At 43.5% G+C, this 27084-nt stretch overlaps 2 protein-coding genes across 35 annotated transcripts in view; one reads left to right on the forward strand and one right to left on the reverse strand.

Annotated features, from left to right (window-relative positions):
* Window positions 1-27084, reverse strand: part of PTK2 (protein tyrosine kinase 2) — a 267646-nt gene that overhangs the window by 122431 nt on the left and 118131 nt on the right. For all 21 annotated transcript variants that reach the window (XM_077847404.1, XM_077847401.1, XM_077847398.1 and 18 more), the window contains 3 exons: window positions 22425-22504; window positions 20458-20520; window positions 6263-6317 (listed from right to left, as the gene is read on the reverse strand). In XM_077847404.1, coding sequence (XP_077703530.1) covers window positions 6263-6317; window positions 20458-20520; window positions 22425-22504 — 198 coding nt within the window. The remainder of the gene's footprint in view (window positions 1-6262; window positions 6318-20457; window positions 20521-22424; window positions 22505-27084) is intronic.
* LOC144283390 (uncharacterized) lies at window positions 1431-20260 on the forward strand. Of its 14 annotated transcripts, XM_077847418.1 has the most exons (8): window positions 1447-1530; window positions 1750-2475; window positions 4491-4602; window positions 10379-10505; window positions 10573-10732; window positions 15886-16043; window positions 16604-17006; window positions 17353-20256. In XM_077847418.1, the coding sequence occupies exons 2-5, from the start codon at window positions 2374-2376 to the stop codon at window positions 10619-10621; spliced, it is 390 nt and encodes a 129-aa protein (XP_077703544.1). In that variant the 5' UTR covers window positions 1447-1530; window positions 1750-2373; the 3' UTR covers window positions 10622-10732; window positions 15886-16043; window positions 16604-17006; window positions 17353-20256. The 14 variants fall into 14 exon arrangements, 12 of the variants coding, with proteins under 12 accessions (XP_077703544.1, XP_077703548.1, XP_077703546.1 ...); XM_077847422.1 differs by lacking the exons at window positions 15886-16043; window positions 16604-17006 and having other exon boundaries at window positions 17353-17453; window positions 18202-20260; XM_077847420.1 differs by lacking the exons at window positions 15886-16043; window positions 16604-17006 and having other exon boundaries at window positions 17353-17445; window positions 18202-20260.

Below are 27084 nucleotides of genomic sequence, written 5' to 3' on the forward strand. Positions count from 1 at the left end.
GTGTGTAAAAAATAAAACCTAAGACCACCTCACAGTCCCCGTGGAACCCGTCTCACTGATCCTGAGCCACGACAGCTCCCCATCCTGCTTCCCCTTCCCTATTCTGCGCCTCGACCACCAGCAGCAGGCCCACTTGAGTATGCGGGGCAGAAATGCAGGCCAGGCCCTGCTCCCCCTCCCTCCTCCCACATCAGGCTTTACACCCTCAGTGCTCCGCTCACTCTGCTACTCACGCTCACAACAGTGTGTTCTGAGGACCAAGGAACACAAAAGAGTGCGGGTATTTCTATGACAGGACGGGAGCCATCGGCCCCGTGCTCCTGCCCCGCCTTCAACCCCATGCCCAACACTTGGCCATGGACCCCCTACTTCAGCATTCACCTGCTGGGAATTTCCGAGTAGCTGGGAAATGTCTGAAAGTGGCACCTACTGTGCGGTATTGACTGACCAACAGTCTGAGGCACAGGTTCCTGCGTCTCCCTCCCACAGCCAAACCTGCGGGAATGTGCTGGCCTGCACACTGCTCTCATGCTCGTCTGGGCAGAAGTCTCAGGATGACAGTGGCAGCCTGTCCGTGGGCTCAAGCGGCCCCAGCAGGCCCCAGTCTCCATTCAGGACTAGCTTCTGGCTCCCGGCAACTCCCAGGGCACCTGGCCGGGGTGGGGGGTGCCACCATTTTCCCACGGTCTGGACTTCCATGTTGCTCCAAAGCTACGGTGTCCAGTGCCAGACAAAAGCTAGAAAACCCTGCTGTCTGATAGGAGCCCTGGATTCATTTTAATGTGAAGGATCTTGGAGCCAGCACCAGTTCTTTCCTACTGCGTCAGTGAGGAAACAATCCCCCAAGATCTAACCTCCTGGACTCTCCGAATGTTAGTCAATACACTTCCAGAACTGTCGGAGCAGGCAAGACTGCTGTGCATTCGCATTCTGTCCCTATTTATAGTTTCAACTCCTGCTTTGTGTTTGCCTGGATTTAGGAAACAAGGCGTCTATCTATGAATGCTGTTCAATTTGAAACCAATCCCGCTACAGAGAAAACTACTCAGCATGTGATACTTCTTCAGAATGAAGCAGTGTTATTAGGTTGGATCATCAGAAATCGCTTCTATTAAGCCACTCTGAATAACAAAAGTTGATTCTACATTAGTCACCCTAATATTTATCAAATGCTGCTAGCAGCAATGAACTTGCAGGGCTTCCCAGATGAAAAGGTTATGTAATATAATGCAAAAGAAAATCTGCAATAAAAGAATAGGTGGAGAATACATTAATTGAATGCTTTCATCCACCCACCCACCAAATGCTAAACATAGATGTATTACCAGTGCATGAAGACTGTGTTTTTAACTGAGACACATCAGACATATAACACTGTGCTAGTTTCAGGTGTAGAACACAGTGACTCGGTATTTGTACACATTCTGAAATGATCACCCCGGTAACCCTAGTGACCATCCATCACCTCACATCGTTACCAAGTTTCTGGTGATGAGAACTTTAAAGAATTACTCTCTTGGCAACTTTCAAGTATGTACTACAGTATTACTATCTACATTTACGTGTATGTGACATCCCCGTGACTTATAACTGGGAGTCTGTATCTTTGACCACCTTCACCCATTTTACTAACCTACCACCCGCCATCATTATCTTCTCTGTACCTATGAGCTCAGGTTTTTTGTTTGTTTTTATATTCTATAAGTGAGATCATAGAGTATTTGTCATTTTCTGACTTATTTCATGTAGCATAATGCCCTGAAGTCCATCCATGTTGTCACAAACAGAAGATTTCTTCCTTCCTTTTTCTGGCTGAGTAACACACCACATCTTCATTATCCGTCCATCCATCAATCTACTCTCCCTGTCCACTAAGCCCCTCTTATATTGTTGCTGGGCCTCACACTGCGTTTCCTCGTGTGTCCTCAGTGTCCTCCGGCTGGGACAGCTTCTTGTTACCACTGAAAAGCATTCCTCAGGTTGGCTTAGATTTGTTGACTTTACTGGTACAATGTTGTTATAGACGTGTCTCTGCTGCTACTAAGATCAAAGACACAGAAACTTAAAATATCTTGTAAATTATTCTTCGTCACTGAGGTACATATGTCCCCTCCTCTGTTCTGTCGTCCATCAGAGCTCACTTAAGTCCCACCCAATACAACAAGGTACTCTCCCAAACCTTCAGTGTTAGCCTCTGGAACAGCCTGCGGAAACACAAATGTACCCACAAAGCCTACGTGCGGGAAAGCAAGTATGCGTGGATCTGGCCACCAGAGGACTGTTCTGGATGAAACAGGAAGCTAAGATAAATTTCGTGTTAGCTGAAGTTTCGTTAGCAATACTTCTGAAGAAGGGACTGTGCAAACACAATGCATGTTGTACGGCAGCTGTTCCACGCCACACGGGCACTCGCTGAGGATGGTGTCATGGATCTGGGTGGCCATCAGTGCAACACTGAAGATTTTTATGCAGAAGGTAAACAATGCTGGCCTATGGAAATGAACTACTGATTAAACTATGTAAGAAGCCAAACAGACTTTATTTGGTTTATAAAATTACATTAGAGAGCAGGTGGGAAGTGAGTTCTGCTGAACTTGCGTGAGAACCACTAGATGAATCTATACCTACACCAAGCAGCAGCTAAAAATTCTATTTTCCCCTGCTTGTCACAAAATAGCAGCGACTGAACTTCTCAAAACACAACTACTCTTTATGGTTCAGGAAGTTTTCTCAAGTTCCCTACAGTCGGCGCCTTCCTTTTTGCTCCTGAGGAAGCCACGGCGCCCAGGCCGGATCACTGCATATCCCGCCCTTTCCCTCCCCAGCTCTGCCTGCTTCCACCCTGTCCTCTGGGCTGCTGCTGGGCTCACACTCCAAAATCCGCACGATGATCACACCCGCAGCCCACAGGGAGAGCTGCTGCAGGTCCCAGCCCACACCACTCCCAATCTCCACACACAAGGCAATGGAGGCCTCATGCCTTCTAGGTGCTGCCCCAACACTGGAGTCAGCAGCAGTGAGGACAGGAAGGCAATCATCGGGGCAGATCCGAGGGACAGCCTGCAAGAGGCCTGGAGGGACAAGTCCAGTCAGGGAAGGGGGCTTGTGCTCAGTGAGGCAGACGTGGAGCAGCAAGCACACCAGGCTCTCGGTGCTGCTCTCCTAAATGGGGCCTTCCTTCCACAGCACACCTCCCTACACAGCTCCCTGCTACCTTGACTCATCTTCCCAGTTGCTCTTCAAGCTGTCCACTCTGTCATCTGAGTTAGGTTTGCCTAATGTCACCAAGTTACCAGGCACCAGGCCAAACACAGCACTCATGGTGGAGAATGCAACAGGCATTATCAGTGCTCTCGTAGATCTTAAAATACAGTGGAGGCGGACAGACAAAATGCAGATGGAAATAACTGTGAATCAGAATTTGAGAAAGTAAATAAAGACCCTGAGCAGAGTCCTGAGAGAGGAGAGCAGTCCTCTGCCTTCTGTCTGTACCTGGCATGCTGAGGAGACCATGCGAGGGCGAGCAAGCCCAGGTCTGGGAGAGCTCGCAATGAGGACCAGGAGGCTCAGACCAGTCCCCCTATAGACCTCCTCAGACGCTGCAGGTCACCTGGGCTATACCTGCACCAGGGTACTTGTAACCTGTACCCGGCACCCCCCCCCCCCAGTTTTGAGTCTGAGCATCCTTTTTAAATGTTATCTGTTGGGGTTCCCAAGTGACAGCAGTCATACCTCTTGTGACAACTGCTTATCTGCATACAGCTTTGAGGAGATTGCAGAAACTCTGCAGTGGCCTTGGGGCTCACATCAGAGAGTCACTTAAGACACTACTAACATGACACAGCCATTTCCACATACCTCCCTGCTTTTTAATTCCACATTGGCTAGTGCACTTTTATGTTCAGTGACAATGTAAATTTGCTAAAGAACTGTGTCTTCTACTTGTGTGAACGCCTCCTCCCCACCCCACCCACTGGCAAATTGCAGACTCATGCACAAAGACATCTCTTCACTGGAGGCTCTATTCTCCTAGGCCTTCTTGGCACCATAGCATGACTCTCCAGGTCAAACTGAGTCTCCTATCCTCCCAAACCCAGAAATACCACCAGCCCACACCTAATAACCCTCCAGAAGGACACAACTCCACCATTCTCACATACTCCAAACATGCTGGATTTCTCCTGCTACACCACCCTCCCACCATTCCAAACTTCACTTAAAGCTGGTCTGTGAACTACCTGTCCCATCCATTGCTGTGCCTGGCCTTTATCACCTTCTTGGAGTGCACTGCAAGAGCTAGCTCCCTACCAATTCACTCCAGCCTTTTGTGAGTAGATCAGGTAACTTGAATGAAAATAAAACAGCAGGATAGCCACACTAGAAAAAGAGCCTGAAACATTACAGAAGAGTATACTTCTCCCTTCTTAACTGTGCTCATTACATTTGTAGAGTACTTTATAACAAACACTTCTGTATCCGTTTCCCATTAGATCATTGAGAAGCTGTGTGAGAAAAGGAGGACCATTACTACCTCCTTTGTGAGGTTCAAGCAAGCAAGACCCAGATGCCTGGACTCAGGGCCTTTGTCACAGATTGCATTTGGTAAAGTGTACCCAGACTATGACCCAATAACAGGCAATGGGACATAGTCGGCAAACAGTAATAGCACAATGGCCAAGAAACTTTTGTGTAGAAGGAAGTAATGCAGGGGTGCCTGGGTGGCTCAGTTGGTGAAGCAGCTGCCTTCAGCTCAGGTCATGATCCCAAGGTCCTAGGATCAAGCCCTACATCAGGCTTCCTGCTTAAAGGTGAGTGGCTTGTCCCTCTCCCTCTGACCCTCCCCACTGCTTGTGCTGTCTCTCTGTCTCTCTCTCTCCCTCAAATAAATAAGTAAAATCTTTAAAAAGGAAAAGAAAGTTTAATGCAATGAAAACTGATGGACTTGGCATTTTATTATTATGAGCTCAGTGTTCCTTTTCTTAATATTAGATAACACCTAGTGAGGTTTTTTTTTTTTTTAAGATTTTATGTATTTGTGAGAGAGAGAGCATGCACGTGGGGGTGGGGGATGAGGAGGGGCAGAGGCAGAGGGAGAAGCAGGCTCCCCGCCTGAGCAGGGAGTGCCATGTAGGGCTTGATGCCTGGACCCAGAAATCATGACCTGAGCCTAAGACAGATGCTTAACTGACTGAGCCACACCCAGGGCCCCTACATACTGAGTTCTGTATTCACTGTTCTCAGGCTTTATGAATCTGTAATCCTTGTATGAAGCCCAAGTGTTAGAAAGTGGTTTCATCCCCACTTTACATATGTGGTAACTAAAATACAGTAAAATTAAGTAACTTGGCTAAAGTTCCATGCAATTCATGGTGACGAAGTCAAATTTGCACCAAGGCAGTCAGTGTGGCTTCAGAGCCAGTTTTCTGGACCAATGTTACATTCTCTCATAACATACATTTTAGCCTGCTTGGATGGTCTTCCATGTGACTATTCTGGTACAGAACAGCACTTTGGTGATAAAAAGAGCAGTAACAGCCACCATTATATATAAACTGTATTGTTACAGATCCCATGGTAAGTAACGTATATAACAATCTGTAAATATTCACATCAACCCTACAAAATGCTATTTTCTTCATTGTGGAAATAACAAACAGTCCAAGACTATGGGGCTCATAAATGGGAAAGCTCGTATCAGCCGGACTCTATTCTGACCAAAGCCTATGCCCTCCCTCACTTGAACGTCTTGGCATGTGCTCTAGATTGGCTGGAAACGACACCTCAGAGCCCCTGGGTGTTCCTCCCCTGCAGTTTCCTCTGCAGGGAGGGAAAGAAGATGATGCTCTGCAAAAGTTACTAATGAGGAGGAGTGTCCACGTGGTTGGAATAAGAGAAGAGAGATCTTTACAATGCAACTTATATGTGCACAGGTGTGCACAGACACACATTCAGCTACCACGATGATCCATTTACATACTGCTTCTTCACTTACATGTATCAAAATACCTGAGACCTTAAAGACCTAGGTGACAAAGCCTCGGGTACATTCAAGTTTCTTAATGTTGTACTTAGCTGAGTGTCACATGTAAAAAACAAGTGAAACCATAGCTTTGTGGGAGAGAGCTGTGCCTGCAAAAATCTACTTGCCATTAACAGGAGCAAAATAACTATCAGCTTTTTTACATTGTAACTTTTACATGTAAGAGAGAAAACCATATACCATAGGGAAGTATCTGATTAAAATAAAGCAGATTCTAATTACCTTGACAGAATCCAGTAAACTCCTAGGAAAAAATCGCTTCAAACCAACATCTTTTCTGAAACATAAAAAGAAGCGTATTAACAAATAACACCACCAAATCAATTAATATAATGACATTGTTGCAAGAACATAAATGCAATTTATTTATCCTTCCACTTATTATTTAGGAAAGAAGGAAGTATAATAAAGCTCCAATTTACCAGCAGTCAGGGAAGGGGTGGGACAAGTCATTTTCTAGATACGAGTAGAAAATATCAATATGAGTTGCTTTCAGTAGAACATCTTTTTCCTGTTTTAACCCTCACTGTTAAAAACCCTTCTAAAGTGTGCCTCTTGGCAAGAGGGCAATGTATCAGTAAACACTGTTTGAAAGTTAGCCTTATAAATACCAGTTCCAACTGGGTGACATTGTATTTGTAGAGAAAGTAGACTGGCCAGAGTAGGAAAACGTTTGGGATATACCATTAAAATTACCTGAATTAATCCTAAGAGTAGACTATTTTTTTAAGTAAACTTTTTTTGACTAAGGGATTCATTCACCTAACCCAAGTGTATCATCTTAGTTTCACATAGCAAACAAAAAGTGAGAAATTAGGTGACTTGCCTAAAGTCAGAAAGCTAAAAGTGTGAAAAGGTCAGAAGTCCCAGTGATTTTCTTTAGATCAGGCTACAGAATTGATCATTACTATTACGAGCGTCAAAACACTCTGGCCAAGAGCAGACCAAAAAGACCAGCTCGTTCTCTTTCCTTGGTACCGAGTGCACCAGGAGTTTGGGCCACTAGATGGCCCTCGTGTGCTAGTAAAATGAAACAGCCTCTGCAGACATTAGGGAACAGAGGACATCAAAGGATCCAGAAGGAGAAAACTAGACAATGTTATCCTTTCAGAATTACATTAAGTATAAGCTAAATAAGATATATTTTAAAATACAAAAGGGATGACTTCTTTATCTATGATTGTAGTAAGTTAGCTGGCATTATAAATAAAACTATAGAAATCACAGAGCTTATATGGTTGATCCAATATCCAAACATTCCAATCCCCTATTCTATAATCTACTAGTTAGCACCTAAGCCAACAAACTTGCTAAATCCAAAACTGGTCTCAGTTCTCATTTCCTTTTCGTTGTTATCATGTCCACAACATGTTTCTAAATTCTTTCTCAACTTCCATGATGTTCTGTTTCCTGGTTCTATCTACCAATTAGTTCATATAACCCTAGCTTTTCATTTATTTTTCTAACTACTTCACTTTGTGACTTCCCTTCCATATCTTTTCAGATCTGCATCATCTACTGTGATTACAGGGTGTCAAAGGAGGAGAAGTGTCCCCCCCCCAGGGTCTTCCCTTTCTTGCTGCCTCCTAAACAGACAGGGTCTTTGTATTTAAGGGTTTGGGTGCTAACCACTATGGGAAGTAGCACAATAAGCAGGTGAAGAGAAAAAGTCTAGAATCTTTAGGCACTGTTTCTGAGCATTTTCTCCCCTACGTTCTTTTCCGGGCACTTTTCACACAGAGAGCTCTGGGCTGGAATCTTCACATGGCCACAGGATGGATTTGGCTATAACCAAACACCTATAAACTTGAGGCTGGGGCAGCCCCGGTGGCGCAGCGGTTTAGCGCCGCCTGCAGCCCAGGGCCTGATCCTGGAGACCTAGGATAGAGTCCTAAGTCGGGCTCCTGCATGGAGCCTGCTTCTCCCTCCTCCAGTGTCTCTGCCTCTCTCTCTCTTTGTCTATCATAAATAAATAAATAAATCTTAAAAACAAAACAAAAAACTTGAGGCTGTTTGTAAGCTGGGAATGCTAATTCCTGCTGCAACAGTGGTGCTGAGGATGAAAAAAGAGTGTGTTAAGTTCCTACAACTCTTTTCTCCAGACATACAGTAGATGCCCCTCCTGTCTGGTGAGCATTTGTCCACACGCCTGACTGCCTGCTGTTTGAGCACAGGGAGGTATGACCCTTTTCCGCCACAAGCAGAACACACAGTGGGGGTGGGGGAGGATAAAAGAGCAGGTAGGAGGAAGGCTGGCAGATGCTCAGGGAAGAGGTGGTGGAAGGGTAGGCAACAGAGGAAATGAAAAGGGAAGAGATTCAGACCTGTGGACACAAGGTCAAGAGTGCCCAATGACTGGACATATGTGAAAGGACTCCATGCATCAAGAAGGGGAAGCCGGGGTGGGTTCTGTTTTAGAGTGAGGGTGGGAGCAAAGTGTATGTGGCCTCCTAGTGGGGATTTCAAGGAGGCAGCTGGCCACCAATGTCTCTGGCTGAGGGGGAAGACCTGGGCAGGGCACGTCCTCTTCCTGACCGTGAAACCAGTGTCACCCCTAGCCAACCAGGTAATGCATCTACTTTTAGAGTCAATTGGAAAGCAAAGAATTTATCACACTCATTCTGTTACAAATGGGGAAATTAAAGATGGACCCAAAGGGTTGTATGTTTCATGAAAAATGAGAGGGCATACTTCCTGGTGAAAATAAAGCCCGTTTCTAGGTGTTACTTTTACTTCCAAAATGAAGACAATTTCATCTGAGAGAAAACAAAACAAAAAAAGGTAAGGCCAACTAATGCTGGCAAGTATATAGTTTAGTTTTTCCAACGCTTTTGAGCAATGGATTTGTAACATTTGTCCGTATGTTACAATTCTTTTAAATGTGACACCTGGCAAGTAAGAAACTAAAAATGAGACAAAAGCATGCAAAATCATCAGAAAGATTCAACAACACATTTCAGTTCATTGAATCCAGAAGCCAATCTACCTTAGGCTTCATGGTGCAGGGCGCCAAGAAACCCGGAGGAGCAGCTCAGGCACTATGTTCACAGTTTTAGGGAGGGCCTATTACAATCATTCAAATTTAAACCCTCTCCTAGGACACCCAGTGGGGACAGGCAGCCTGTCCCACTTTCAACGTGAGGCTGCCTCTACAAGCTGCATAGCAGTTGAGCTTTTAGTTTCTTGTGCCCTAAAATTCATCTGAGCCCAAACTCTACACAAGTGTGAGATTATGTGAATCAAACAATAAATACTACCTATACATTTCAACAAAATACAACTACTGGCTTTTATTATAAGGCAATTCTTTATAATTGTCAAGGGGTAGATCCTAAATTCATGCAAACTCATTGGACAAAAACTAGCTACATGAAACTTTTAGAATACTGCCAAACTGCAATTCCCAAACTCAAGCATTAGGTTGCTGGATTTCCATATAAGTCCAAAGGAAACCTCCAAACCCATACACAGCTGACAAGATATTAATATTAGGTAAGAACTATACTGTCCATTGCAGAGCCATGTGAAGCAATATAGACTTAAATTAGTTAAAATTCATCTAAAAATCTAGTTCCCTGTCATGGCGGCTACATTTCAGGTGCTTAGTGACCTCACATAGTGAGTGTGGTTGCCATGCTGGCCAGGGCAGAGAGGGCATCTCCATCATTATAAGATGCTGCACTGGGCTGCAGCAGTGAATCCAGGACATCAGGGACCCTGACTCTCCAGGGCTTGGGGCTTGGATCAAAGTCTCCTCGGTAAGGGAAGAGGTGAGTGGAATAGGTAAGGGAAGAGGTGAGTGGATGCTGGGTACAGCTACACAGCTAGGACAGTGACCATGGGATAACCACGCAGCATTAGAACCTCTGGGATGAAGCCCTGGAGCCAGGAGAGCATCCCATGCAGCCAATCTTACAGGACAGGGCTGGGTGTCATACAGAAGCCCTCAGCTGGCACTGCCCATCCATGTGCAGCAGGGAGCTTCCAATTGCTAGTCTTCCTACTTATTCTCTAAGGATTAGCAGAAAAGGGTGTCTATCATTTAGTTTCTAAAATTCAAATTACTTTGATGTGAAGCCTCAAAGAAAGCAAGGCTGCCCTCATCTGCTTGCTCACACCAGCACCATGTCGGATACTGGGGTGGAACAATCCCCTTTCCTCGGGGGAGACACAGGCTCAACAACCCACTGGCAGAGGTGTAGTCAGACCACCAGGCTCCAACACCAATATGACTGCTTGTTGACATTCAGAGTTTCTGGAGCTTAAATTTATAGTTGTGATCAATTTTAAGCCAGAATCCTTTTAATTAATGTTTAATTTACTTCTTGTCTTTCACAGGAAATACTGAAACCACTGCTGACCAACGAGGACTTTGTTCTCCTGCTCTGTGTCTCCAGGTGTCAGGGCTGACTGCCCACCTGCCACACCTGCCACACCCAGCTCCCTACCCAGAGCAGTCCAGGCGGTAAGACACACTCCCTCCCCCTGGCAGGTGGCAGTCCTCGCCACCTGTCCTCACTAGTCGTCCTCAGCACCTGCTGCATCTCCTTGACACCCAGGGTCTCCTGCACACCAGGATGAATGCTCCAGAGTGCACCAGCTCCTGCCTAGGCAGCCCAGCGTGTGGCCTTGTCCTGCACAGGTGCATCCAAGTCTACAGATCCCTAACACAGCAGGCTTTGGGAGACCTGGGTATGAAATAAGCTTCATTATAAGTAAATTCTTATGTCAAAGATAAATTTATTTCCCCTTTGGCACTACTTCTAAGAAGACCTTGATTTGTCTGTTAGCTTGGGGTACTTATACTCTGTGGACATAATTCCTTAAAGATTTAAAATCCAGGCAAAAAAAGCAACCAAAACTATGTTAAAATACAACTAAAATGTGCATTTTTCATATAGCATCCCTATCTTATCCTTGCTCCAAAACTCTCAGACGCAAGTATCTTTAGTGTAAAAATACAACAGATATTTAACCTCTATAATACCTCTTAAAAACTGATAAATATGAAAATTCTCTAAATGCAGGACAGATTTTTCACTTCTGAATAAGTGAATAGCAATTCACTGGTAATAAGAAGCTGTCTTTTGGCCAGGAAAAAGTATGTGTTCCTTCCTCTCTTGTAGCCAGGGGTGGCCATAGGACTACGACTCAGTCCATGTCCCTCTAAGGGAAAGCACTATGTATACACCTGTGTCCTTGCGAGGAGGAGAAAGAAAGAGGATGTCCACTTCTTCCTCCTCTGTGAGGCTGGAATACAAATGTGATGGTAAAGTCCACTAGCCATCCTAGGTCATGAGGTGGCATGCTATAGATGATGGAATGGCCAGATTGAAGAAGCCCAGCACTCTGCTAATGAGGAGCAGTGTCCATCTAAGTAAGACTTGCTTCGTATGAAAGAAGAATGACCTTGTCTTAGTTAAGACACTATCAATTCATGCCAAACCCACCAGCATCTTCTTTAACATAGGCAACTAAAAAAAACATGAGATTACTATTCAGAAGACAATGAAAAAATGAAAACAATGCAAAATCATAATTAACTTCTGTTAACTTTAACTCAAAAGAATTCAAGAAATCCCAATGGATGAATACCAAATGAATGTCCAACACTGTTAGGTGCTGGGAATAGCGGTGGGTTGGGGGAGGGAGGTCCTCCCTCAGGGAAGCTGACATTCTAGCAGAGAACAGATACAAGTACACAAACAACTACAGAAAATACATGACATGCAAAGATGATTAAAAACAAATTTCCTTAAAAAGCAAACCACTTTAATAAGGAAATGAGCAGAACTGAAAAGCAAAGTAGTTCACATAAAATAATTTCATGATACAATTGCGTAGTTCAAAGAAGAATCACTGGTATGTGAAATCCTTCCTTCAACGAGATCACAGTGGGAACCATAATTGAAACACAGTTTTATTAGCTGATTCTGGTAAATCTGTCATTGTCGAAATGCTTGAGGACAAGACAATTCTCTTAAAGCTCTGATCTGCCCTCCTGTGGAGGCTGCCTCCCTCCGCTGCCTCCCTCCCCCGCCTCAGCTCTGCTCATCAAGGTGTGCAGGTCTCTAGCTGCATGCCACTCCCTGGAAGCATGTCCTTGGGAGAACAGGTTCTGGGGCTGGGGTGGGGCTGTGGGGGGGTGTCACCGCCATGCATCTTCCCTTAGGCTACAAAGAAGGCACAACGGTTCTACCACAGTGGGAAAAACAGGGAAAGACTAGGTCTGGTTAGTTTAAAGAACTACAGAATTTCCTATGTACTACTTTCCCCACTCATAGAAGCTGGCCCAGTTATCTTCAGCATGATTTAAAATAGTTATTTAGAAACGTGGTAAAGTGGAAGGGGTATTCTTTATCAGGCTATAAACAATCAAGATTGTCTTTAAATTTTCGGACAGAAACTAAGCAACCCTGTGGATTATTTCACAATTTATCTCCTTACTGGCAGGCCACCCAGGCCGCCCCAAGGGAAAAAGAACCATACAATAAAGTCAGAGGAAACAAGTGATATTCTGCATTCATGCTGAATTCTTTTCTGTACTAGAAAATCTACATCCTTCCAAGTGGCCCCAAGTCACCAGCAATCCTCATAAGGAAAGAGAAATGCCGAGAGAAATGCCGAGGCCTCCGTAGGATCTGGACTGCCGGGTCTCTGGGGCAGGATGGCCAGAGTCTGCTCAGAGCTAGATGATCCTCTTAGTAGGCATCACGTGTAAAGCCTTCTTGACAGCTGTGTGGGAAGATGGAATGGGAAGAGCAGCTTCACAGATTTTTAAAGTACTGAGAAAATACCACGATGAGTCAAGAATTGTTCATGGAGTAAAGCCATCTTTCAAGATGTCAGAAACAGAACTTTACCATGAAAAGATGCATACAAAAGAATTAAATACTATATCTTAAAAATGAAGGGAAACTGACATCGAAAGACAGGCTGGGTCTAGCCTGGGCTCCAGCAGGGTCAGTTTAAGCAGCCTGGTAACAAACAGGCAGGCCTGCAGTCCTGGCCCAACATGCCCTAAGTGCTGGGGTTGAGGAGCACTGGGGAGGAGCACTGTGGTTGAGGAGTGCTGGGCCAGCTGGCCTCGGGCACCTGCTCTGGGGTTCTTGACAGGATGCTGTCTGAAGGACCAAGTGTTCTGGCGCTGGGTCCGGACCCAAGGGAGGCTGCAGTTGTGCCATCCACCCTTCGGATCTCCAAGAAGCCCCTCTGGAGCCCCACATGCCCAACTTCGGGCCAACAGTCTCTGATTCAAGCCACGTGGAAGCCTGAGTGAGTCAGAGGAACAGCAGACTAACACTCCTGGCACCATCACAGGCACAAGCACGCAACAAAAGGTTACTAGGAGCTAAGAGCAGATCATATCCCAAGACATGAACTTGCAGAACTGAAAAGTATCAATGGTGAAATGAAGCATGAGCCAATGAGGCTTAGAAGACACACACACACACCATCACAAGGAGAAACGGAGATGGAAAATATGAGCCACATGAGGAGCTACAAAAGTCCAAATGTATCTAGTTGACAATTCCAGAGCTGATGGCATATACTTTCCAGATGAAAACACAAATCCACAGAACCAAGCAGCACATCTTGTTCCAAGCTGGGTCACCAAAGAAACACAAGCCTGAGACACGAGTGAGACTGGAAGAGCAACGCTAAGATCTTAAAGGGAAGAGCAATCAGAGAAATGGCAGCACACCTGTCAACAGCTGTACCGAACATTATCTTTTGAGTGTGGGGAAAATACAGCGTCTGAAAGGAAAAGGATGCTGGAAGGGTGCGCTTAGGTGACACAAGAGCGTTTAAGAGATAAAATGGTACACATGCTGCCAAATCAGCAATGTCTGCATGAGATCATATAATGTCTAACGTGTGGTTTAAGCAAAGACAGAACTAACATAATGAGCGAAATGGCATAGAAGTTGGAAGGAGATGCAGAGAGTGAGGATGTCCCAAGGTCTTTGCACTACTAGAAGAGAGGATGAAGGTAACTTTAAGATCTAGATTTGGTTAATATAGAAGGTTAAAATGTAAGGGTAACTAATAAAAGAACAGAAGTAGTTTATACATATCCAAATCATTAGGGAAGAAAATTTGGAATAAGAAAACCCATTAAGAAATAAACATTTAAAAAAAGGAATGAATACACACACACACACACACACACACACACAGTAGAAATAAAGACAACACAAGCCAGTCCAAATAGATCATTTATTCTAATAAATACGAACGTATTAAAGCCATCAGTTAAAGGAAAGACATTCTGGATTTAAGAAATCTGACTCTATGACGCTTACAAGAAACACTATAAAAGTGTAAAGATGTAATGAGGAGGGAAGTAATAGAAGAAAAGTAATAAAGGAACAGAAGAAGTGATACAAAGAAAGGAAATAAAAGCTAGGCCAATGCTAACCTAAAGAAAGCAAAGCAGACTTCAGGACGAGAAGTCCCCCCCAAACAAGAAAGTATGTATGATTAGGCACCCTGAGAGTAACTGAATAATGACATGAGATTCAATTAACCAAGAAGATAAAAACATTCTGTTTGTGTTTATATGAAAAAGCTTCAAATACAAAGCAAACATGAACTGACCCACAGGAGGATACGGACACAGCTGCTCTCACAGAGGGAGACACATGCCTTCTCAGTTACTGAGTTGTCAAGAGACAAAATACCAGGAAAGACAGACATTAACCAGCTTGAGCAGAAAATACATTTTTTAAAATCACACTGAACCACTTATAAAAACTGTCCACATAAAGGAAACACAGCAGAATATTAACTGCAGAATCTAGGTGGCAGATACATGTGTGCTTCCTGCATGGTTCTTTCAACTTTCTGTATGTCTGAATTTTTTCATAATAAATTACTGCAGGGAAATGATCTTACACAAGCCTGCAATGACAGTCTCCATGAAAGCCAAAGAAGCTGTTATCACACGGACCATTACCAAGAAAACCTTTTAAAAAATATCTGCGCACTTGGAAATGTAAAAATAGAAACAAATACACAAGACTTTTAGAACAAAAGTTTCAGAACAAACATCAGGTCTTGAAACTCAAAACCAAAATGAAAATAACTGGCAGATTTTACTACATTAAAGAAAAAACAAGAAAAAAGAACATGTCCTGTATGATGAAAAGCCATATAAGCACAGTTGACAAACAAAGACAAGTTGGGAAGAACGTGCAGAACAAATACTACAAATACAGTTAATATGACAAAAACCTCTTAATATTAGTAAGAAAAAACACAAATATATGTAAAAATTGTTTTAAAAATATAGCTAATTTTTAAAAGGAATATAAAACGGCCCACATACGGGAAAGTGTTCGATATCAACAGTAATCAAGCTAAAGCAAATAAAACAAGCTATTATCTGCAGGTCAACAGGCAAAAACGAACAAGAAAACATGGTGACATTGCCTCGTACTGTCATTGTCCTGACTGGTTAAATGTGGCATCACACACGGATGTGATGGACTACTGTGCTGACGTGCATCCAGTGAGTGGAAACCTCACTCCAGAATAAGGCTGCCGAAAAAAGCAGGATGCACGTACAGCACCACCACTCTCACGTTAAGCTCTGTACTGTGTTGTACGAAAACATGGAAAAAGGGGGCCTAGGAGAATATCTGCTAAGACGGTAAGACTGGGAAGGTGGTTAACACTAACTGTTGGGATTTGAAGACTTTTATCTTATTGGACAACTCCGTTTCAATCTTCTCCAGCTAGACTGTATTACGACCTCTGTAACCAAATGAAAACTATTTTAAAGGGCTCAACATTAAGCTAACAGATAAACTCTGACATTGTTTTATATGGTTTTTTTCTAGTAACACTGCGAAGTAACGCTACACAGTTTGGTTTCATCAAGAGTGACAAGCTGTCCCCTGGATCCGGATCACAGCAAAGATCATGGGCAGACATTCACTCAGGGCCCGGTGCTACGTTCAGCTCTCCGGGTGGACCACCTCCCTAACTGCACACCAAGGCAGGCAGCAGCCCCGCCTGCACTTTACACCCCTAGAAGCACACCCCAAGGGCAGGCCATGGGGCAACCAGGACCCACACCCAGATACCCTGCCGCCAGAGGGCAGAGTCACACGACTTCTACAGCTACGCAGAACCTAGCAGGAGGCAGAGGGCGGGCAGGGGAAACCCCGCCTGGTCATACCCTGGAACGCAAGCCTCTTAAATCCACCCCTCTTTTCCTTCTCTAGCATCTCTGCTTAATTCACAAAGCATATCTCTAAAAGGATTCACAACAGCTGCCTCAAGATTACAGAGAATTCAGCTTTTCACCCTCACCCTCTGAGAAGGCCCATGATGACCACACCATGCTGCACCCATTTCCCCCACAATACAAGCACAGGCCCTCCCTTGTGGACTGTGATCCCCACATTCTCCACTTCACTGACCCCCCACTCATCAGAGCCCCAGACTGTCCTCCACCCCCTGCCTCCTGTCCTGTTGTCTCAATTTCTGTAATCTCTAGAAAGGAGCCCAGTTTACACGGATTCCAGTGTAATCTCCAATTTTCATTTCAAACAGGACCTGAGATCAAGAGCTGCAAGCTCTACCATCAGCCAGACAGGTGCCCTTCATTGCAAACTGATCTTAAACTGAAAACTCCTCTCTCCAACCCACCTTGATGGATACTTGCTTCTTCCTTTTCTTCTTTTAACTGCCTGTTCTTGCTGCTACGAACATGTCAATGCATGATCCATGGAGATTTTTCGGGCCCCTGGTGTCCTGTGACTCTGGCCCTTTTACAGTATTTCCAGTACACCTGGCTCACTTCATCCTGTGACACCAAAGTTCCTACTGTGGCCTCGCAGAGACAGGGCAGGATACAGTTCACACCATCCTTCCCCAGTCCCTACAACAGGACGGGCTTCCACAGTGACCCGAAGGACACGAACAGGTGCTCCTGCACCCTGCCACTAACTGCCAGGTGATTAATAATCCTGGTCCTCCTTGGACTTCACAAACCGTCCACCTCGGACTGGACCTCTTGAGATCGTCATCTTTATCTACTTGCTGGCTTTTCAACTCCACTCCTTCATCATTTCCCTTTACATGGAGACAGACTCCCGCAGAATAGTCTTCGATTTACAGAGGTTGCAAAGACAGTACAGAGTCCCACGGATACCCCATGCCCAGCTGTTCCTACTACTCCTAGCTCACATTGCCAATGGCACACCAGCCACAACTCCTAATCAACATCGATTTATTATTGTTAACAAAGTCTATACTTCATTCAGATTTCATTATTTTCTGTATCATTTTTTTTGTTTCAGAATCCAACTTAATCATCATGACTCTAAAGGCTCTTCTTGGCTGTGTCAGTTTTTCAGATTTTCCTTGTTTTTGACAACCTTGACAGTTTGAAGGTGTACTGGTTTGTTGTTTTGTATAATGCCTCTCAACTGGGAATTATCTATTTCACATGATGAGACTGGGGTTATAGGTTTAGGGGAGGAAGCCAAGAGAGGTGAAGTGCCCTTCTCAACAGATCCTACCAGGGGCACGTGCCATCAACACGGCTCATCACTGCTCATGCTGACCTTGAGCATCCAGCTCAGGTGGGGCCTGCAGGTTTCCTCACTGCCAGCCGACTTTCTCCCCACACCCATTTCCGTACTGCACTGTACAAGTCACTAAGTACAGGCCGCTCTTTGAGGTGGGATTTTGTGTTCTGCCCCCTTTGTTGTCATATCTACATTAATTACTTGTAATTCTTCTGTATGGGAGACCTATCACTTCTCATTTATTTATTCAATTGTTTATATTAGTATGGACTCACGGATGTCTACTTTATGCTCTGGGTTATGATCTAAAACTGTCACTCATTTTGTAGCTCAGACTACTCAGCTTCAGGCACCTCAGCTGGCTCTTGTGACACATGGGCAGAGCACTTCCTCCCTCCTGGCACCTCCAGATGCCCAGGCCCCGCCTGCATTTATTTACCCTCCCCGCCTCTCTCTGGCATCAGGCACTTCTCAAAGGAGCCCTGGTTCCTTTTACTGACAAATGACATTAGAAACCAGGCCCTGGGTACCACTGGAGATTTTAATGCTATTGATATGAGTGATCTTTTAACATATGAAATAAACCCACATTTCTCCTTCCTTTCATTTCAAAAACAGGTATATTCCTTCAGAACTGAAAATCAATATGCTGTAATAGTTCACATGATTCCTCCCCAAACAGAAACCCTTCCTATGAGGAGCACCCCTAGCAGCCCAGGACAGACCTCGGCTCCAGCCACCTCCACCCCGCTGCCAGTGCTACGGTGCCTACGACACAGCCTCACTCCTTCTCGAGTGGGCAGGAAGGACACAGTGGTGCCCTGCTTCCTCACTTCCCTTTTCTAACCTTCCTTAATAACATGGAGTTCTAAACCACAGACCATGGTCCTCGTTTGCATGGCTCAGGAGTCCATGGCGTCAAGGACCTCAGCCCTTTGCAGAGCTCACTGGAGTGTTGGTGACCTGGCCCTCACAACCAACAGGTGGTTTCCTAGCTGTTACCTGGCCTCCTTTGTTTTTGTGCCTTCACGAAGTCTCTTCCCTCCTCCCGGCCAGCTATCCCCACCTGCCCACATGCTGTCTTTGGGACTCAAAGACAGCATGTGGCAAGACAGTATGTGGCATGTTGCATCTCCCAATGAAACCACCTCAGACGTCAAGTACCACACTTCCCACACACATTCCAGGCACCCCCACTTCAGCTCCTAGGACCTTATTCTACAGGTCTGCTCACTCATCTGAGTCTCCCTGCTAGCTATAAGCTTCTGGAGGGAGAATGTTTTGTATTATTAATTTTGAAATTATTAATTTCAAAGCACAAGGAACGGATAATCGACCAAATAACCAAATAGTTAAAACTATTCCTGTTATTCCCTGAGCCTCCATTGGAATTTTAGGACAAGCTCAACATCATCTCAGATGAGATCTTCAGTGAGCCCCTCAATTCTGATCTGTATTTTAAGCATTAAGAGTCCAGGAGTCTGAAGACTGTGACAGTTGTAAACAGCAATCTATGGCACAGTGAACACTAGTCATTTTCTTGTTTAGGTTATTAAGGGTCTCACTACTTCTATACCATCCACTGAAGGTCAGGAAACACTCTACTCAAGATAATCCCACCTGCTAACATGTCCTAGCTAATCTCATTCATCTCCAACCAACTTGTTTTTGCCCTGGCCGATCTGCTAAGGGCTTATGTATAGGTACACTCAGATTAACACAGGCACAGCCTCTGGCGAGTGTCCTCTGCTGCATGCGGCCCCAGACACTAGGCTATGCTAACATGTCACATCCAGAAGTCAGGCGGAGCTGGCTCTCAGGGCCTCTCCCCAGATGCCACTCTCATCCCTCACGACCTGGCACAAAGGAGGCTCATGTCAGTTATGAAAAATAACTTGCATCTCTTACGACCAGTTATTATTCCAAATGGTTGTACCTGCAGTACCGTAGCCAATTTGCAAACTGGTTATTTCTACTTTTATGTTTAAATGACTACACCTCCCCTGTAAATCTTGCCTCCCAATGGGTGGGGCACTACACTTTCATACTATGGCTATAGCTGGGCTCTAATAAAGTCCAAGCAAAATCCGAAGCCAGTTAAAGTTGTTATCACAGCAGGGTAGTAATGGATAACCTCTTACTTTATTTTACCAACTTATCTTACATCTCCCAAATACCACAAGGATTTCAGTAATAATACAGCCAGAAAAAATAAATGTTGGCCAGATGTGATACTATTTTTAATGAAATTAAAATGGACCTTTGCTGATATTTAAATATCAACTCTTTTGCTGCATTCATTATCAAAAAGATGAAGAACAGAACTTCTAGCCTACCCAGACATAAGCTCCAGCATGGCTTAGATGCATTTAATACAACCTAATACGACAATCTAATACACAAATTAATTCCTGAAAATTTTATTCCTGAATTATCTGAAAATTTTTCAGCTATTCTAAATATCCTGATAACCTGAGCAACAAGTAATTCACATATCGCCACCTGTGAAAAACCCTTCAACAATGCAGAGATTATATAATAACTGAACCAGCAATTCTGAATTCGATGCAAACTAGAAGCAAAACTTCACCCCAATGTGATTAAATCTACAGAGACAGAAGTCTGTGATGACGTGCCATAGACATTATCAACCATTATTAAGACATCTGTCAACAAATTGAAACGTCTGCTTACACAGTTCCTGTCATTAAGAATTCTTTGCTTAAAAAAACTTTTCTTCTTCCAGACACAATTGTTTTAGAAACAGTAGTGTTTCAGGTTTTGAATTTAACTTTAAGTAAACTAACAAAAGTTCAGGTTTGCAGGTGGGCTCATCTCCGGGTGTATGTGATACAGCTCGGGTGCGATACTTACTCCAGCACTTCATAGTTAGACTTCTTCTCCAGCGCATTGCCTCTCATCTCCCAGTATGAGCGCCTAAAACCAGGGAACACATACATTTACACACACGTGTGAGGAGTGTCTATGCTGCCATATGGTAACTACTTTGTGGCTCAGCCACAGACATCCTAATATATGCTATTAATAAAGACCGAATCTGACCCTCAGCATTACTCCCACACCACAGTGAAGCAGAGATCAGGTAACACAGGCTCTGTCCTACTGGACAATCTCGCTTTCTCTTTCAATGTGAAGCAGGGGAGGCTCTTTGTAAAGACAAGACACGAGACTCCAGGTACAACTGCTGCCTGCTATGCTCATCCTGCTCACACGAGCAGGATAGCTGCAGGCCAGCAGACTGCTGCCATGGCCAGGCGAGCACCGCACCCCCTCCTGCAGAGGCGCGCATGCACAGACCTGTAACAGAACAGAGAAGGCCGTGCAGGACAGAGTGCCAGGCTCCTGCACACTCTGAACGTTCATAGTCTGATCTGTACGGTCTCAACTCCAGATGACCTGCTCAAGTTGTTTCCGGTCCTTGCTCTACAGTACCTGCCACAAGGGGGCACGATTCTATCTGCACAAACAGTAACTTGCAGAAGGTGAAGCTCTGGCTGGGGTGCTTTGGGACACACTGATGATATACATCACCTCAAATAATGTTTTAGGAGAATGAGACCTTGTTTCAAACTTGTCTCTAGTAATATAAATACCAGGTTTGCTTTTTAAATTTGCCTTTATCTTTGGCCTACTTAAAATGAAAGTACTAGATTTAGATGAAAAATTCCAAAAGGGCCCCAAAAGGGTCACTTAGTTTGTTTTCCTGCATTCTATTTATTTGGGGGGGGGCTGGCTAAAGGGAAAGACTACTGTGTCAGGCTTTTCCTGTAGTGCATTACCTCATAATGAAGTCAGGGACACTGGGGCACAGGGCATTAGGATGCACACAGCGTGGGAGGCCAGAATGGGAAGGAGCAGAAAAGTTACCTAGAACCAAGGGGGGGGTACCGTGCCACTTGCACAATAGCTCATGCTTTCTGACTCCTGCTCCAGATAACCCAGTACAGCACCATCTGCAGTGAGAAAGGAGCAACCAAGTATGCTTTCTATGCTGAAACTGTGAGGGTCGGGAGCAGGACAGGAACACAAAGGGACCAGTGAGGGAAATATAATTAAGGCTGAACACAAATTTCAGTGAAGAGCTGAGAGTTATACCTTAACCATCCTTGGGTTCTTATAGGGACTGGTATATAACAGCTGCCTTATGTAATATAAAAAATAGTGACCTTGGAGGAAATTCTCACTAACTGTTCTGAGAACACATAATCAAATTTTGGCTAATTTAACCAATTTATCTTAAACTACCAGCCCAAAGTATATTTTAATTGAAATCACACCTGAAAAAGGTAAAATATTCTTTTATTAAAAATTAAAATGTTAGCATAATATATGATACATGGTGATAAATGTTATCAGCAGTAAGAACTATATTCTCAGATTTCCATTTCCCTTAAACCTGCAGCATCTCTTAAACCACAAGCCATCTGTGGCTATTTGTGTTTCCATTTAAATTCTGTGCCCTAGCACATTTAATTATTCAGTACCCACCTGTGGCTGGTGGCTAGCACCTGGGGTCTCACAGACACAGCACACTTCCATCATCCCAGGAGATTACTGGGGAGAGCCCTCAGACCTGCTCACATACGTGCACTCTCACCAATCACTCCATTCTAAATACAATGAAATCTCATTTTAAGAGATCCTAAGATTTCTAAAAGTAGCACTGACAACCTAATTCAAAATCTCAAATTTTTACTTGCATCTTATTCAATATTTTATTAACAAAAATCTTTATGAGGAAAAGGAAAATCCCTCAATAATTTCCAAAACTAATGAAACCACTGATGAGCAAAGCCCTCCATGCCTAGTTACCACCTTACCGTATTTCTAGACAGCCCAGCTTCAAAGCAATGTCCTGGTCCACGCGGTCAGCTATCTCAGACATGTAGTCACTCTTCACCTGCAATCAGAAGGAATAGGGGAAATAATACTGCTTTAAAAGAGCACACTGTCGGGTCACTCATTCCATGACGGTTTCCAGGGTGCCGTTTACATTACACACACTGTGCCAATAATTATGCTAGATGCTGGATATAAAAATGAATAATACCAAAAACAGCTAAAGAAAGAAAGTAGGCTCTTAGTAAGAACTCATCTAATTCATGAGCAAACTTTAAGAAGCAACTCATCATCTGAATCGCAAGCTGCTTTAGACCCTCCCCAAACTGTCACAAGTGAAAGCAAGGAGGAAGATCTCCATTTTCTTTTCTTTTCTTTCTTTTCTTTTTTTTCTTTTCTTTTTTCTTTTCTTTTCTTTTCTTTCCCTTCCCTTTCTCCTTTCCTTTCCTTTTCTTTCTTTCCTTTAAATATTTTATCTTTTTATTCATAAGAGACACACAGAGAGAGAGGCAGAGACACAGGCAGAGGGAGAAGCAGGCTCCACGCAGGGAGCCCGACGTGGGACTCAATCCCAGGATTCCAGGATCACACCCTGAGCCGAAGGCAGGCGCTCAACCGCTGAGCCACCCAGGCATCCCAGATCTCCACTTTCAAGCAAATTTGCAGGACATATATTTTCTGAACTCAGACTACAGTCCTAGTAGCATTCTTTGGACCCCAATGGCAAGAGCAAAGAAAATTTACACATTTCAAAACCCCCTGCAACTGACATGCTTCCACCTCATCATCACCTCTAAGTGATTAATCTACAAAGTCATAACATGTAAAATCTAATATAAAGAGAAGAATCTTGGAATGAGCACAGGGTGTTATAAGCAACTGATAAATCACTAAATGTTACCTTGGAAACTAGTAATACACTATATGTTAAGTACTTTAAAAAAAAAGAGAGAAGAATCCAAAAGAATTCTATAAGCACCTTCTGAGTAATGATTATGCTCAACTAAGGTAACTGATGGACCACTAGTAGGACCTGAGAGCACCTGTCAGTGTGAAGACACTTCCCCAGATGAAATATATAAGATCTCCTTATAGTGTTAAGAGATCCACATTTACAACTGATATGACAAGAGGGAACACTATTCTGGACCTCAGTTAGTGAAATGTTATCACTCCCCCAAAAAAGAATCCCACTCTTCTCATTAGAACTGTATTATAAAAAACTACACTCAATTATAATATAAAGAATTTCATCAATAAAAATTTTGTGGAAATATGTCTGGTCTCTTATAGAAGTATTTCAAAAACACCTGATTTTGCCTCTTAACTCTCAACTCTAAAATGTTGACTTTTGGGCCCTTCACAGAAAAAGTGTGTTGACCTCTGCCTTGGAAAAAAAAATTCCAAAGATCATGCTCTTCAACTCTTATCTCCTAGCCTGTTAGCTCACCTGCTCAAAATATTTCTACTCCCCTATTAAATACTCTGCCTTATATCATACATGTCATCATCATGACCTTCCCTTGCAAAGACCCTCAACTTCCCAATCTCTCATTATCCCTTTTTTTTTTTAACTGCCTGGCAAAACCAATGCCACTGAAACAAACCACCTACCTCCTTCTCCATGTTTACTGCTAAGCAACTGGAGAAACTGCAGGACGATATAAACTTTGCCTCAGTTCATGATGGCAAACCTCAAATGGTTGGCTGGAACTGTCCAGAAACTCAACAATGCTTGTCTAGCAAGAACTCCAACACATTGATTCACACTTCCTCCAGTCAATAAACATGTCTTTCTTATGGTGAAAATAAAAGTTTTCAGATGGGAATATCCTTTTTAACATACCAAAAATCTATAACCCGATGTGAACTGTACTCACCTACTTATTCCTCTTACAGGAGGAGCAATAACCACTCACCTAGCCCAGTAGGCAACCATCTGCTATTTCTGATCTGAACATCAGATTTCCTCTCAAAACCTTTGTCTTATTTTCTGCATTAGTACCTAGATCTAGGTGGTCAATAATATGTATTGACAGAATGAGTGAGCAAACAAACAAAGTTTTCATATTGGGGTTTGGGTACCTCTGTAAACATCATTTTTCAAGTAAGTAAGCAACAATAGTTTCTATTGTTTACATGTAGTAGGTATTTAAGACTGATTCAAAGGAACTGATTTACTCAATCCACTCAATTAAGTAAAAAGCTTTAATTTTAGAATCATTTCGTTTACACTTCAACTGGCCCTTTCTCCTATATAGCAAAAAATAAATCCAAATTTAAAAACTAAGTTTTTGCATCCTAAGTAGGTTTATTATTGCACACAAAAATAAAACCACAAAAGATACATTAAGACATGTATTTCTATGAGTTAGAGAAATACCACCATTATTCTAACTAAAACAGTCGATCTTAGTTTATGGTTTGGTGAAGACTTCAAAAAAAACTACAGCATAATATCAATTACACGCTGAGTAAAATTCATCATTACAAAATTAACTTAAAAATTAATTATAATTTTTAAGCATTTTTCACAGGTGGGAAAACATAATCACACAGTTTATTTCATTCACCAAAATCAAATCACATTAGTTGCAAAAATGCAAACAGAGAAAATTATAATTTGACAATCTCTGTAGAAAATCCCTTTATGAACATGACTTAAAAGCTCTGAGAGTTGGGACGCCTGGGTGGCTCAGTGGTTGAGCATCTGCCTTCAGCTCAGGGCGTGATCCCAGGGTCTTGGGATGGAGTTCCACATCGGGCTCCCCGCAGGGAGCCTGCTTCTCCCTCTGCCTGTGTCTCTGCCTCTCTCTGTCTCTGTCTCTCACGAATAAATAAATAAAATCTCTAAAAAAAAAAGAAAAAGATAAAAGCTCTGAGAGTTGTTCTCCTAGAGCAACACTCTACTGCTCTTGGCTCTCAAAGATGTGTGTCCATGGCCTGAAGTGATCAATGTGCTCTGCAGAGTGGACTGATGGACTGACCCCACATGATGCCATCCCAACCGACCCTCAGCTCTCCACATCCCTACTGCAAGTCCTACAGCAGCTTGCCTCTGCAGGAGCAAAGACAGGAACCCCATCCGAGATCCCTGATGGTCCCTGGAGAGGGTGTTTTCTGAAACCACTGTGCATGTTCACACACTGATGCTGTGCTCAGGCATTCTTCAGGACTCAGGGTTCTATATACTCAGTGTTCATTTCTCTTGTAAGACATTTCTTACTACCTTTCATCTCCTACTAACTCCCAGTAGAATTCATTGCTTTCATTTGTGAAATAAATGCAATTTACTGACCATTTAAGTGTGTGTATGTGTGTGAGAGCACCCTGGCAGGCAGACTTACATGGAACATCTCCTGTAATCCCTGTAGCATCACTGTGAGTTGGATAGTACTATCACCTCCAATTTAAAGCCTTAGAACAAGCCTAAAAAGAATGAAGGTGATAATAGGGCCCAGGCACCGTGCTAATTATTTCACATACGTTCTTTGAAATATTTACAATAACTCTTCAAGTTAATAGTCCCATTTTATACATAAAGACCAGAGAAGTTAATTCACCCAAAGTCACACACCGAGTGTTGTAAGAGTGAACACTCAAGCACTAGTCCACTGACCCCTACAAGTTAGGCTTCAGTGTGTGCCCACATTGTCTCCAAAGTCTTTCACAGGCAAGACCACAGTCTTCCTCCACAAGGAGACGGAGGGCAGGTAGGGAGCTCATCCTGTCATCCGGCTGCCGGCAGGGGCTGATGTAATGGCTTCCTGTGCACTGTCTGCTCCGCCTGACCACTGCTGTCATGATGTATTCTCTCTTTACACCAGAGACAACTACTGTGCGCTGACCCCAACTCCAGCACATGTGTAACAGTCTTCCAAGAAAAGACCTCTGAAAGCTGATGTTTGGTTTGTCTGTTTTTAAAAATTTTATTTATTTTAGAGAGAAAGAGTATATGAGAGAACTCACGAGCAGGGAGGGGGCAGAAGGAGAGAGAGAATCTCAAGCAGATACCATGCTGAGCACAGAGCCCAAAGTGAGCCTTGATCTCATGACCCTGTAATCAGGACCTGAGCCGAAACCAAGAGTCAGCACTTAATCGACTGAAACACTCAGGTGCCCTTGGTGGTTGGTTTTTCAAATTAATCTGTGTCCAAGCTGATGTCAAGTTTCCTACTTGAAGAAACAGGGTATTTTCAGACTTCTTTCTGTGGCAAGTACTGTATTTATATTCATGAGCTTTATTCTTCTTACACTGCAAGAGAATCAATCCAAGTTCTGTAAATCCTCCTAGTGAGTGACTGAGCCTGATGCTGGTTCCGGGGACCCCACAACCACGTTCCTAACACTGTGAGGGTCTGTTGAAGTCCCTGAAGTGAACTGACAGCAAATTTATAATGCCTTCCCATTTCTAAAATCTTTCATACAGAAGGATAACCAAGAAATATGGGCTGAATAGAGTATGCAGGGTTTACCTCCACCCTCAATAACATAAGTGCTTCTTGAATCAAAAAAATATACAGGAGTGGGAAAAAAAGAAGACATGTACAAGTAAATAAGTATAGAAAACAGACCTTGTATAAGTCAGACTTAGACCTATATTTATTTTACCTTTTGTTCTAGAAAAGGACAGCTGATAAT

The sequence above is a fragment of the Canis aureus genome, chromosome 14 (assembly GCF_053574225.1).
Source record: "Canis aureus isolate CA01 chromosome 14, VMU_Caureus_v.1.0, whole genome shotgun sequence".
NCBI classification, from domain to species: domain Eukaryota; kingdom Metazoa; phylum Chordata; class Mammalia; order Carnivora; family Canidae; genus Canis; species Canis aureus.